This window comes from Poromitra crassiceps (genome assembly GCF_964638095.1).
Source record: "Poromitra crassiceps genome assembly, chromosome: 13".
In the NCBI taxonomy this organism is placed as follows: Eukaryota; Metazoa; Chordata; class Actinopteri; order Beryciformes; family Melamphaidae; genus Poromitra; species Poromitra crassiceps.
In genome coordinates this window covers 32,367,327-32,380,955 of record NC_139644.1, presented here as the reverse complement: position 1 = coordinate 32,380,955, position 13,629 = coordinate 32,367,327, and the positions used below count along the sequence as shown (strand labels likewise).

General features: G+C 48.0%; 1 protein-coding gene across 2 annotated transcripts; it reads left to right on the top strand.

The window, feature by feature from the left end:
* Positions 1–416: 416 nt before the first annotated feature.
* Positions 417–13,393, top strand: ubn2b (ubinuclein 2b). Of its 2 annotated transcripts, XM_083650163.1 has the most exons (17): positions 417–1,025; positions 1,472–1,600; positions 1,754–1,855; positions 2,607–2,738; positions 2,827–2,933; positions 3,065–3,635; positions 4,278–4,348; positions 4,443–4,572; positions 6,030–6,136; positions 6,340–6,450; positions 6,594–6,737; positions 7,707–7,757; positions 7,847–7,889; positions 9,850–11,121; positions 11,588–11,792; positions 12,444–12,512; positions 12,774–13,393. In XM_083650163.1, exons 1-17 carry the CDS (start codon positions 723–725, stop codon positions 12,818–12,820), a joined length of 3,594 nt encoding a protein of 1,197 aa, XP_083506289.1. In that variant the 5' UTR covers positions 417–722; the 3' UTR covers positions 12,821–13,393. The 2 variants fall into 2 exon arrangements, with proteins under 2 accessions (XP_083506289.1, XP_083506290.1); XM_083650164.1 differs by lacking the exon at positions 12,444–12,512.
* Positions 13,394–13,629: the final 236 nt, after the last annotated feature.

Below are 13,629 nucleotides of genomic sequence, written 5' to 3'. Positions count from 1 at the left end.
AGATTGCATTTTTATGTTATTCTTGTGTGCACTGTGTACATGTAATATTTGCTGTTACGACTGATATTAAAACATATTGTTTTATTAATGCCTGATGTTTATTGCCATGGCATCGTTTGCATGTTGGGAGCATGGATGTATTAAAAGAACGATTGGGACTGCAGTAGGTTGTACTGTTTTCCTCTGCATGGTCTATCTGCTGCTTGCCAGTCAGCGAGGCCCAGTCAAAACATCCCGCCTGCAGAACAATCGTCTCCTGCACATTCGCGCTAGTCTGTCAAGTGGGCGTGTCCCGGGAGGCTCGCTTCAGCTCTGCCATTGGACAAAGACTGTTCCCTTTCTCCTCTGCTTCCGCTTTCTTTTCATACGCACGCCCAGTCACTCAATAATGATAATAATGATCAAGATGGCTACTACGGATGCCTCCTTGCGGTAGCTAACTAACAATTTCATGGAAACATCCAAAACTGCGATTTCCCACGGTTCAAGTCCCTCGTAGGTGACCGGCGAGGTGCCAAGGAGACTACTGTATGGATTAATACGGGCTGAGGGGCGATACAAGTCATTGTTGCCTGCAGCACCCATTCTGGGGAAGCTAACTAGCCAAGCAAGGAGCTAGCTGTAGTTGTCGACCATCTCCAATTTTAGCTTTCAGTGAAGTCTCGCGCCCCCCCCCCCCCCCCCTCCGCCGTGTGTCCCTGTCCGGAGAGCGCGTGCATCCAATGGCAGAGCCGAGGAAAGTGCCGTTCGTCACCATCTCGTCCTTCAACACCTCGCCGACCTCGGAGTCCAAGAAGCGGCGTCGCGAAGATGAGGCCGCCGACATCACCTCGGGGAAAGATGGAGGTGGAAGTGCAGCGGCGGCGGTCGGGTCAGGAGGTTGCGGAGGTCTGTTCGGTGACGGGGAGACCGGGGAGACCAGACCGACTGTCCGCCTAGACCTCTCTCTGACCGAGCCGAGTGAACGAGGCTCTGCCGAGTTCAACTACAGCGAGCTGGTCCAGTCAACTCAGAACGTTACTCAGGTTAGGACTCTGTGTGTGTGTGTGTGGTAGACTAGAGACACTAACCAACAACCATGATGTGATTGTGAGCAGGAGGGGCCTAACCTGCATCACGTCACGAGTGGCCAGTGCATTGTGTGTGAGACTTCAGAGGGGTCACAGTTGTATCTGTTATTATATTTCGTTGGCCGACTAGTGAATTACTTCTATGATCCTGTCGTGGACCAACTCTGGACAAATAAGTTTAAGACAAAAAAAAAGTGTGTGTGGGGGGGGGGGTTCTATTCTGTACAAGTTATGGATCAGGCTTCTTCACAGCTCTAATTGCAGGTCAGAACGTATGGTGAAAGTTGCATGTGTGTGTGTGTGTGTGGGGGGGGGGGGGGTTAGCAGAGGCTGATGAGGATGACGGCTATTAGATTGATCTATTTTTCATTATTTTGTCAAACCTGTAACCTTTACCCCAGGTAAAGCCCACAGTTCCAGCTGTCCCTAAAGGGCTGACACCTCCGCTGGACCCCAACGACCCTTTCGCTGATGATGAGAGGGAGAGACAGGAGGTGGAAGCACTGGCCAAGAAATTTGAGAGCAAATATGTAAGTTTACGGTATACAAGGAAGTGTGTAGAGTAATGGTGTATATTCAGAAAAAAGAATGTGCAGCTGGATGAGTGTTTGTGGGAGAGATCTCCAATGTCTGATATATTTCCAAAAGGTCTTTGATCCTGTCATCTCTCCTCTTGATTGCAGGGCGGTGTTCCAAAGAAAAAGAAAAAGGACAGGATGCAGGATCTCATTGACATTGGCTACGGCTATGACGAGACTGACCCCTTCATAGATAATTCAGAGGCTGTAAGTTCCCTTTTTGCCCTTGCACACGCAATCTGTACATCACTTCATCTGTCATGCAATGTCATGATATCAGCAAGTGATTAGTGCTGGCTTTATAATGAATTTGAAATGTCTGTGTTTTTCCTGCTCCCTTGCAATCTCTGTCCCTGCCTCTGCCTCTGTCTCTGTCCCTGGCATATTCCAAACTGTTTGGGTTTTCTTTCTGATGTTCTCATGCTACTTTTGGGAAGGAATGCTAGTGGGTGGGGATCAAGGACGTCTGTCCGCAGTGCAGTTCCTTTATCACTGTTGTTGACCTACTTTTCACTTTTACCACTTTAATTCAGACCAGGGTTACTTGACCCGTGTTCAACCCTTCTTTTGCCAATTCACACCAAGTCAGTCAACACGGGTTCAACCCTGCTCATGACAAATCAGATATGACCCGGGTCACAACCCGGCAGACATGCATACCGATTAGCATAGGCTATTTAGCATAACAAATAGCAGCCGGGGTGGTGCCATTCACACTGAAATCAACTCTTGTCTGACCCTGGTGCGACCCACCTCTCGAGGTGGGTCGCCAACCTGTGTCGGGCAACCCAGGTTAACCCTTTCATACCCCAAATCGCCCTGGGAATAACCCTGGTTGGACCCTTGGTGTCAAAGGGGTATTTGACAACAAAGCCAGTCTTGTTTTTGCTGCAGTGCTTTATCTAAGCAGCGTGCCACAGTGCAACAGAAATAACAGTAACTCTCCTGCTGCCCTCAGTATGATGAACTGGTACCGGCCTCGCTCACCACAAAGCACGGAGGCTTCTACATCAACACAGGCACGCTGCAGTTCAGAGCAGCCTCTGACTCAGAGGGGGAGGGGCTCGGCACGCAGGACAACCACTTCAAGGTAGGAGAAAAGCACCTGACGTTGCCATACTGAAAACAGCCATTGTTATATGTAACTACTAAATCCCATTTTGTATGCCTCTGTGTAGAAGATGAAAGATGTTGAAGAGCTGGTGATAAAGAAACGTCGTAAAAAGCAAGATGGCGGCATTATGGTAGACAAGAAACCCAGGAAGAATAGACTGCCAAAGCAAGGGTGGGTTTACATTTTTTCCCAGTGTTTCATGTCGGCCTTGTTGCTTCACTAGACCTTCATAATGCCAATCGGATTAAAAATCCCAACTTTCCATCTCTTTAACTGTCTCTCTTCATCTGTTGTTCCGACAGAGTTTCGGCACTGAATGTTCACCGGCCCGAGAAGAAGAAGAGGAAGAAGCTGATGAAGGATTCTATCCATCTGGCCAACATGCTGCGCCGCTTCACCAGAGAGAAGGAGATCATGCGCAAGAAGAACCCCGCCGCCGGTTTGCCACGACCCAACTCCGGTTTGCCACGACCCAACTCCGGTTTGCCACGACCCAACGCCGGTTTGCCACGACCCAACGCCAAAGTGCCCAACGCCAACAGCGCTCTCCTAAACGCCCACCTGAACGCCCACGGCAAGGCGGCCGGCGGCAACGACTTCAGCATGGCCGACTTGTCCACCGACCCCGACGTGATGTCAATGCTGGGGTCCGCCAATAACAACGACATGCTGCAGGACATGATGGGCGACCTGGACTTTGGGATGCTGGACTCTCCTCAGCCCTCCAGCCCTGCGCAGGCAGAGAACGGCTCCATGGGGATGGGGCACAAGCCAGGCGGCGGCAGGGTGTCACAGGGCAGCGTGTTGCCCCCTCCTCCCCTGCCCAGCGGACTGCCTGCCCCGCTTACCAAGCGCATCGAAGACCTACGAGCGGTACGGCCTTCACTGTTCTCCTGGATCACATTTTTAGAATGTAAATTAAATCTGACTTGAACACTCGGGATTCACACGATGCAATTGCTGTCTGACAGAAAGTCATTCTTGACAGTATATGTTACATTTCATTAACCCCCCCCCCTTCCTTCGATAGCTGTTTGTCAAGATTCTGACATTTCCTTCAGAAATTAAACAGGATGTGTCAGGGTGGTGATGACAAGGAATGAAAATTAGCCGTTGCCGTGGTAACAGGAGCCTCTTTCGAGGGGGAGCTGGATGAGGGGAAAGTGCCAACTCTTTCCCCTGACAGGGTGAGAAGAGAGAGAGCACAGAACAAGAGAGAGAGAGAGAGAGAGATAAAGAAAGAAACACAGTTGACAAGATGTGACCAGGTGGAGTGAGAGAGAGAGAGAGGTGTAAAGAAAGAAACACAGTTGACAAGATGTGACCAGGTGGAGTGAGGTGGCAGGTGATAATTCTGTTGCAAAAGTTAGAAATCATATTGGTAAATTTGTCCCTTGGCTTCCATCTATATATATTTTTAAATGTACAGTAGGTGCAGACACTATTTTACAACTTTGAAATTATTACAGAATTATTAAATTATACAGGTCTGTCTAATGATTATCCACTTGACAGGCATCCCGTCAATTTGATGAAGAGGGCAGGAAAAAGTTCTTCACTTTGGACATGAACAACATCCTACTGGAGTGAGTACCATTTTGCGGTTTTCCTTTTCGTAGACTATTCTAAAGTCACAAATCGCGATGTGATCCTCCCTCCGTGTGTGTGTGCGTGTTGCAGTATTGAGTTGCAGGTTCAGGAGCAGCCAGCAGGGGTGCGCGCAGCGGTCTACTCTCACCTGGAGGCCTTTGTGCCCTGCAATAAGGAGGCTCTGCTCAAACGCCTTAAGAAGCTTAGCCTCAACATACAGGTAGGTGTGTGTGTGTGTGTGTGTGTGTGTGAATTAGAGACACAATGCAATGGTGCTCCCTGGAAAAAGTGAGCGCTTGCCTTTGTTACATCGCCCAAAAGCCGCCAGTCAAAATAGTGGTCGCACCGTCGCACTAACATTACACTGTGGATGATTTTACAAGTGACATTCAAGTCATATCTGACTAGTTTTCAATTTATTTCTCCCCTCAAAAGTTAGGCTATATGTCTCGATATAGGCTGATGCAACTCTTGCATTTTCACATAGCCTTACCAGACAGACAGGTTGGGAGGAAAATAAACCATTCAAGCTGTTTGCAGCACTTGAGGAAACAGTCAGTTTGCTCGTTTAATTAGTTGATATAAGCGATTGCCCGAACGATTAATTAATTAATAGCAATCGGCTACGTGAACGTTAGCGGGTACTTTAGCCTATGCAATAGGCTAAAAGTAGTAGGCTATCATCTCCTTGTTGCATTTTTAAACTGGCAGATGAGGGAGAAAGAAACAATTCAACTTTTACTTTACGACGTTTACTCACCTAATTTGGCTCTCTTCCAAATAACCCAGCCACGTAACTAACGCTACATCCATTCATGAAAATAATGATCACTGGGACATTAATGGTTTGTAAAGTGCCATTTAACCACCCACCCACTCAGACATACATGATCCGGAACATGAGCTGCTGGTGTTAAACAACAGCCGTTTTTCCAATAATGCGGATCCTAGGGTCTCAGATGGTCATGATCCGCACTCCCGGGAGTGCGCATAAGGCGGCTAATTGTTTCTAAACATGCAGGCCGACCGGCTAGCAGCTGGTTATAATCCGGATTTCACGGCATGTTTAGAAGGGGCTTAAGCTTCTGGCATACTCTTCGCGCACGCGCTCGAGGCGGGGCTCCACGGAGGGCCCGCGCACTCTGCGCGGGCCAAAACAGAACATAGTGAGTGCGCAGCTCACTAGGAGCTCCAGGGGAAAATGGCGGTGATCAGTGCCAGGCAGTCTGAATGAAATTGAATGTAACGTTCCCAATTCTATCTATTAAATTCTAAAAAACGACCCTCAACATTTGGGAAGGCTAAGCCACATAACTAGTTCGTTATAATAATCGAACATCATGCTTTGAAGGCGACTTTACGACGATGAGGACGGTGAGGAGTCAATCACAGCAGATATCCGCTGATAGCCTACCACGGAGATCTCACAGGCACAGGCAGCAAAACCCGACGCGCTGATAGAAAAATCTCCATGGACGTACCGTGCTGCGCTAAGGCCTCGCCCCCCGACACGCCCCGTGTGATGACGTCAAAATCGCCGCGCGCCCTATGCGCTTGGCTGGGCGCGAAGAGTATGCCAGAAGCTTTATGCAAACGCCAAGTCAAGCTAGTGTGCCTGCTTCCTTTCCAAGTTGTTTATAAGTCTATGCTTGCCTGCCTATTATCCCCGTGTCCCAGGATGACCGTCTCCGTACGCCTCTGTTGAAGCTGAAGCTGGCGGTGTGCAGTGTGATGCCGGAGCAGATTGCGAGATTCAACATGGACTGTATCGCTAAGGTGGCAAAGTAAGGACTCTCAACTCTGCTGTGACTTATCCTGAGCTTACATATCACCAAAGGGGCTCTGATATATGATAGGAAGAATAGAAACCGCACACTCTGGCTCCGATGCAATGAATTTAATAAAAGGACAACGTTTCGGCCTGGTGGCCTTTGTCACGTCATGAGCTCTGATATATGATACCATGATTATTTCCCTGTGTTCTCAGGCAGCAGTCTGAGGAGGGAGAGAAGAACGGCTCGGAAGAGGAAGATGAAGAGAAACCGGGGAAGCGGGTGATGGGGCCTCGAAAGAAGTTTGTCTGGGATGACAAACTCAGGTGAGTTTTATTCGCCAGCAGTGACTTTGCTGCGACCTGCTTTTCAAACCAAGCTCAGCAGTTTGTCTTCTCTTGGGACTGTGTACTTAGTGTGTACTTTGTGTGTGTGTGTGTGTGTGTGTGTGTGTGTGCGCACTTTCCAGGACGTTGCTGTGTAACCTGGTGAGAGTGAAGCTGGGCTGCTATGAGTTGGAGGCTCAGAACTCGCTGTCTCTAGAGGACTACCTCAAGGGCTTCATGGAGACGGAAGTCAAACCACTCTGGCCCAAGGGTTGGATGCAGGCCAGGTGTGTGTGTGTGTGTGTGTGTGTGTGTGTGTGTGTGTGTGTGTGTGTTTGCTCCCTGAGTGTATTTTATGTTTTAGCATCAGTGACTACCAGCTGTATTTGCATGGTATTCTTTTTAGTTATAAAGCTTTGCAATAGTTTTAGCCATTTAGAATGCAGCCAGTCATTACCATATTTAGTAGTAGAGCATATTAAGGCTAATGGTCCCTACACACGGTGACAAAAGACAAAAGGTGCTTACTGGGGTATGAGCATCTGTTCAAAGTCAAAGCAATCTTTAGACAAATATTTTCCCATCCCATTCACAAGATTGATAGTAGCATTAACTTGTTAAAGACAAAATGTAATATAATGCACATTTGATGCCCCTTTTGGTGCCAAATTTATATTTGAAAATCAATTATTTGATTTGCGTGAAGTCCTTGAAAATGAAAAAGTGCTTGAAAGTCATTGAATTTTGTTTTGTAATGTCTGTATGAACCCTGTCTCTGGGACTCAAAATGTCCCACAGAGTCAGACGTCCTGAAGTAAGTCTGAAAGTGGTTGCTACAACTTCAGCTCCTGTGCCACACATGCTCTCTCCTCTTCTCTCTCCTCAAAAGCATGTCATCATTGCTGATGACCTTTTTTTCCATGCAGCGATGGTTTGTTTAAAAAACCTATTTAACCGCAAAATCGCGTCGCGTTTGGTGTGAGTTTAATTGGGTGAATAATTTGCGTTTATTCACGTCGCCTCCATTGTCTTAACGGCCTTAATGCATATGGCTGTTGCACCTTGAATGTACATTGTGTAATGTTATGTCTGTAGTATACTGTCTGTAGTAATTCCCTGCTGTCCTAACAGTTTGTACTGTGAACCGCTGGAAGTTGCCTTTACATCTCTGCATCAGTGCTCTACCAACACAAATTCCTTGACATGTATTGTACTATTGAAGGTATTCTCAGTCTGACATGTTGTTTTGTCTCCAGGATGCTGTTCAAAGAGAGCATCATGGTTCATGGTCACCTCACAGGCAACACGTGAGTCATGCTATTTATTCACTCATTTCTTCATGACTGGCTTGTTTTGCCGCTTGTCTCATGTTGATGATGTTCTCTTTCTGCTCCAGAGCAAAGAAAAAGATGGTGCCTACTCCCAAGGCCAAGCCAAAGGTTAGATGCTATTTAGTTGCCAATTGAATTTCACACTCACTTTTACATTCACTGCATATCCATGTCTTGCTGTGTGGTTTACTGGGGGTTGCCAGGCCAGCTAATAAGTAAGGGAACATGTCCAGCGAGTCGGGTCATGATCATGTCAGGGGGCTGATCTTTCAATAAAGACCGGCTTGCTGCACATAATCCTGTCTATGTCTACGTATCAATGACAATCATTTGACACATAATATTGATTCAAATTATTTCACAACAAACTAAAGTAACTTCCAAGCTTCTGCCACAAAGTAGTCCTGGCAGCACTGAGGAGTAACGCCTTGTGCCAAGAAGACTTGATTAACTTGATTAGTAATCAATAAAATCGACGAGACTTCTTGACTGTGGAGTCATGTCATGGCTCAATTCCACCACATTTTACAGCCCTGCACAGCCCGTCACCACTCGGCTCTACTTGCTTCAACCCGATGGACGTTCTGCTTCGACCGCCCTTCATCTGCCCCCGCCCACACCTGGTCGTCACAGCGACCGCATATCTGCCCTCCACCCATGTTCTGAAATAGGCTATAACATAACGTTACAATTAAATCCATACACAGAACTTTTAAACTGTTTATGAAATACTGGTGCCTCTAAATTACCTACAGTGTGTGTGTGTGTGTGTGTGTGTGTGTGTGTGTGTGTGTGTGTGTGTGTGTGTGTGTGTGTGTGTGTGTGTGTGTGTGTGTGTGTGTGTGTGTGTGTGTGTGTGTGTGTGTGAGAGAGAGAGAGAGAGCAGTGCTGGCATGATCACAGTCCTTGATCCTGGCCTGAGCAGCTAGCTCATAGCATCACAGCATGTTGGGCGGTTGTTACAGTGTACATGGGCAAGTGTGACAATCGACCAGGAGAATGGATATCACTTTGTTGTTAGTCAAAACTCACAAGCGCTGCACGAGGGACGGGCGCGAGGGACGGGGGTTGCGCTAGAGTGAAGCCTCTACCCCCGCGGCCTCTCACCAGGCAAAACCGCGGCTTCACCAGGCGCCTGCGGCCTAGCGGAGCCGACGCAGCACTAACTACACAAGCGCTTCAGAGCAGCGGACTTTTGGACAATTGAAACCACCGCGCCGATTTTATTTCACCAGAGGCGAAGGCAGCAAAACAAAAGACTGATAGAAAAGCATAATAGAAGAGAAAAGAAGGTAAACTGGTATGCAGCGCTGCATTGACAGTCAGTAGGATATAGAGAGTAAACACGATTCTGCCTGACCAATCAGTCGCCTACAATGTTTTCACGTCACGGTATGGACCCGGGTTGGCAGAATAGAACCCCGACGAGGCAGGTACTAAAAGTAGCCCAGCTCAGCCCCAAATCTAACCGAGCTGGGCCGGTTTATACCGGTGGGATGAGACCAAAAGTCGAGTCGAGCGGAGCGGGACCGCGCTACTAGCTGCGGTGGGATTGGGCCATAAAGTAACTTCCAAGCTTCTGCCACAAAGTAGTCCTGGCAGCACTGAGGAGTAACGCCTTGTGCCAAGAAGACTTGATTAACTTGATTAGTAATCAATAAAATCGACGAGACTTCTTGACTGTGGAGTCATGTCATTAGATGAGAAACAAGCGGTCTATTATGTGGAAAGAATGCCCCTAATTCAGAAATAACGCTGCCGTATAAAACTAAAGGGCAGTAACGGCATAAGAGCATTTAGTCAAACAGAAACAAAATGTATTCTTGGAGTAGAAGTGGATGATATGTATTGTTTACTAGCACCCATGAGTCTAATGTTTGTTGTTGTAATCTAAACTTGAGTCATGACGTCTGACCTTTTGAAAAACACAAAAATAGTTGCTGCTGTTCATCTTTGTAAGGCAGAGCAGACCTCAGAATTAAGTGTTCGGCAAAGCCGCATGTAATAAAGTAGTTCAGTTATTAACTTGTTCCTGGAACTGTTATCTTTGTGTATTCTGTCATTCCAGGAGACTGGTTGGGTTCAGCGGTCCACACCCTCAGCAGGTGCCACCCCCTCCCCCGCTGCCCAGGTTGCCAAGCGAGCGCCCTCTGAGCCCATTTGTCTGGACTCCCTGGACGAGGACCTGACAGCCCCCTCCTCCCTCGACTCCATCTCCCAGGCGCTGGCCATCCTCAGCAACGCAGCCAAGGGCCTGGCCCACGGGGACAGCCCCCCGTCCCCGGACAGGCCCAAGCCAGCCGCCCACCCCTCCCCCTCCCCCCTGCACGCCTCCGCGCTCCTCCTGCAGCACAAGAAAAGCTCCGTCAGCACTCCCAGCTCCAACGCGCCTCACTACGTCTCTACCTCCTCGTCCCCCTCCACCACCCCCTCTCGGCCTATGTCCGTCTCGGCGAAGGTGAACGCGTTGATGGCGCAGGCGCACGCGCACAGACACTCGCCGTTGAACGCTCAGAGAACTGCCGGGGTGGGCCTGGCTAAAGCCAACATGGCCGGCTCGCCCTCGACCCCCAAACAGCGTCCACCGCCCACTGCCTCTCCCCTCGTCCCCCCCGGGTCAAAGACAGGGCTCTCCACTCCCCCCTCCGGCCTGCTCAAAGGCAGCAGCAATAATAATAATAATAAAGCCAACAGCAGTGACGCTCTTATTATTGCGTCCCCTCAGTCACGGCTGCACATCCTCCCCTCACCCTCTCACATGACCCCCAAAACGCTGCAGACGCCCCGGCTGCCCCAGCCCCGCCTGCCCCTGCCCCCCCACAGTAAAGCCTCCCCCTTGCCTTCCCTCTCTCACTCACTCTCCGGAGTCCAGTCTAACTTCATCACCCCCATGCACGCCACTCTCACCAAGTCCACCCACAGCAGCACCCCGCCCATCATCAAACTCACTCCTCGCACCCCCAACCCCGTCACTCCCACCTCCGGCTCACCCTCCGCTTCCCCTCACCCCAGGTCTCAGGCGACGCCCACCATACACCAGTACTCCAAAAGCCCAGCAGGTTTCCGCCCGCCGTTCTCAGGTGCCCAAGGAGGAACAACCAAGCCAGGGCAAGGCAGCTACACTTCTGCAGGCAGCCAGAAGCCCCTGAACAGCAACAGCACCACCAACACCAGCCTTATTAACGCCTCATCCATCAGCAAGCATTCAGGATCCAGTGCCTCCCCCGCAACGGCCTCTGCCAACCCAGGCCAGCGACAGAGGTCGGGGGGTGGGACACCTCAGGGGGCTAAGCCAATCACATCCGTCTCATCGCCATCTGTCACCTCTCAGTTGCCACAGGTTTGTACTGTAGGAGGTGATACACTGTGGTCACACTAGAAAGCTGCCAAGATCACTAACCTGTAATCTGTGCTCCTCTCGCCACATACATTATCAATGTGTTTTCCACACAAAGTACGTTTTGGAATTTGTAAATTACTTCTTAACTTAAAGGAACACTCCGCCCATTTTCAACCAGCTTTGTATCATTAGAACATCAGTAGTATATCAGAAAACTGTAAACGGTTTTGAAGTCTGTCATTTAATTTGACAGTTATTGAGTGTTAAAGTGTGGACCAGTGACATCACTGGTCCACACTAACTCAAATTAATAACTCATTAACTCAAATCAACTCTCAATAACTGTCAAACTATTCATCATTCATCTAGTTTGACAGTTATTGAGAGTTGATTTGAGTGAATGAGTTAAAAATGGGCGGAGTGTTCCTTTAAGTTTTCAATGCTTGTGTTCCCTGTTGTGCCTCAGGTCTCCACAGCAGGTACGGGCAGTCTCCTTGGCTCTGCCCCATCCCTCCCCCTGGGGTTTGGGATGCTGGGGGGGCTGGTGCCCGTGTCCCTGCCCTTCCAGTTCCCCCTGCTGAACCTGCCCCCGCTGGGTACTTCAGGCTCCAGTACGGCAGCCAGCGGCTCCGCAGCCAGTAGCACTACATCATTCTCCGCCCTGACCCAGAGTGAGTGATGCATACAGAGTAGGGTTATTGATGGGTTTTAAATCATGCATCGCACATATTTAAATTGGGGCAGGGCATTGAAAAAATAAATAAATGTATGATGTGAAAAAAGATTGTACATTTGTCTTGAGTGAATAGAAAGTGAATGAATATCTTAGTGATTGAGAGTCCAATATACTTTCAGCATTAGGTGGGCGCTCTGTATATGTGGACTATCAGTATGTTGCTTGTCTTTTTGGATGTTTAGGTACCTGTGTAGGCCTTGTTTTGTGTTGTTTGTTGTTGAACCATTTTATATCACCATACTGTGTCTGGATGTAAGCTTGTGATTTTTCTCCCCATGGTTTGACATTATCCCATCATCTTTGCCTCATTCCTCAAATGTTCTCCTTGCCTCTGTTTCTGCATTCATGACACCATTCTGCTTTTCTGTTCATGGCTTTGTTTATTTTCTGCCTGTTACTCATTTGGCCTGATTCATTTACCTTCTTATTTCTTTCCCATGCCCTCTCTGTCATTACTTGTTCCTTACCTCTTGTCATCTTGTTGTCTTTTCTCGGTCCACTCCCATTTTTTCCTCCTCCCCTGTCCTGTATCCAATCCTCTTCCCTTCCCCTCCTTGTTCCTTGTTCCCCTGTCCTGTCTCCTCAGATCTGTATAAGAGTCTCCAGTCAGGGTCTCAGGTTGCTCTGCCTCCTCACTTGCAGCTCGCTTTCTCAGGTAAAATCTGACCCTCACATCCCTGAAGACCGCTCCTCTCCTGCCCTTCTCTCTTTCCAGTTGTCTGGTGTTCTTTGTCTTGGGCAATGTCCTTTCTCTGTCTCGTCCTGTTCCCGTCTGCTTATCTGGTGGTGGTCGCATGCCCGTCCGTCTCCGTGTGTAGTCATCTTAGTCGGCGTCCAATCGCTGTGCTAGCTGTATTGTTTACGATTTGTCCTCGAGTTTCATTGATATTTAAACATCTCTACTCTTCCTGTCCAGATGTCAATCAAAGCCAGGGAGGAGACGCTAAGAGGAAGACGCTATGATGCAGTGAGATTCGAACACCCAGCGCATGCTGTCCAATGAAATGGCAAGATGTTGGGACAAATCAGGACGGAACACGGCTTTGAGTGACCGTTGAATTGACCACTCATAAGGGTTCTGAATTAAGGACTGGGATTCACTCGAGTACCACAGTTAAATATAACTTTTTTTTAAACAATTTGATAACTTTTTAATACTATTCTTCATAGAATTGTTAAATGGAAAATGACAATGTTTACAAGATAGACCTATATCACTGTGGACAGGGAGAAGGAATGAATGAGATGATTGAGTGTGGAAGATCATTTTTAAACGTGTGTGTGTGTAAGTGTGTGGGTCTGAATGCATTACTCCTTTGATTAGAAAGTGTGTTCCCTCTCTGATGCGTGGTTAGTGTGTCTATTCGGTGCTGTTTTTATTATAATGTAATTATCACTGATACCTGTAAAAAATGTAAACTGAATGCAAATTTCATCGTTTTTTTCCAATGAAAGCTGTACAGTTTTTCATTGTACTTGAATTCTCAAGTTCTTTTCTGTATAGAACTCAAACATACTTTCAATTAAACAAAATGCCTTAAAATCTTTTGCTTTGTGAGCTAGTAATTTGACATCTTTGTACTGCTAAGTCAATTGCCATATACACGTTCATGGTCATACACTGACCACTAATTCTAAAAGCTGTACATAGGGAGGCACAGTCGTAGCACTGTCACCTCACAGCAACAAGGATGTGGGGTTCGGTTCCAGCCTGGGTCACTTGAAAAACACCCTTACGAAAACACATCTAGACTGTGTCTATACTATATTTC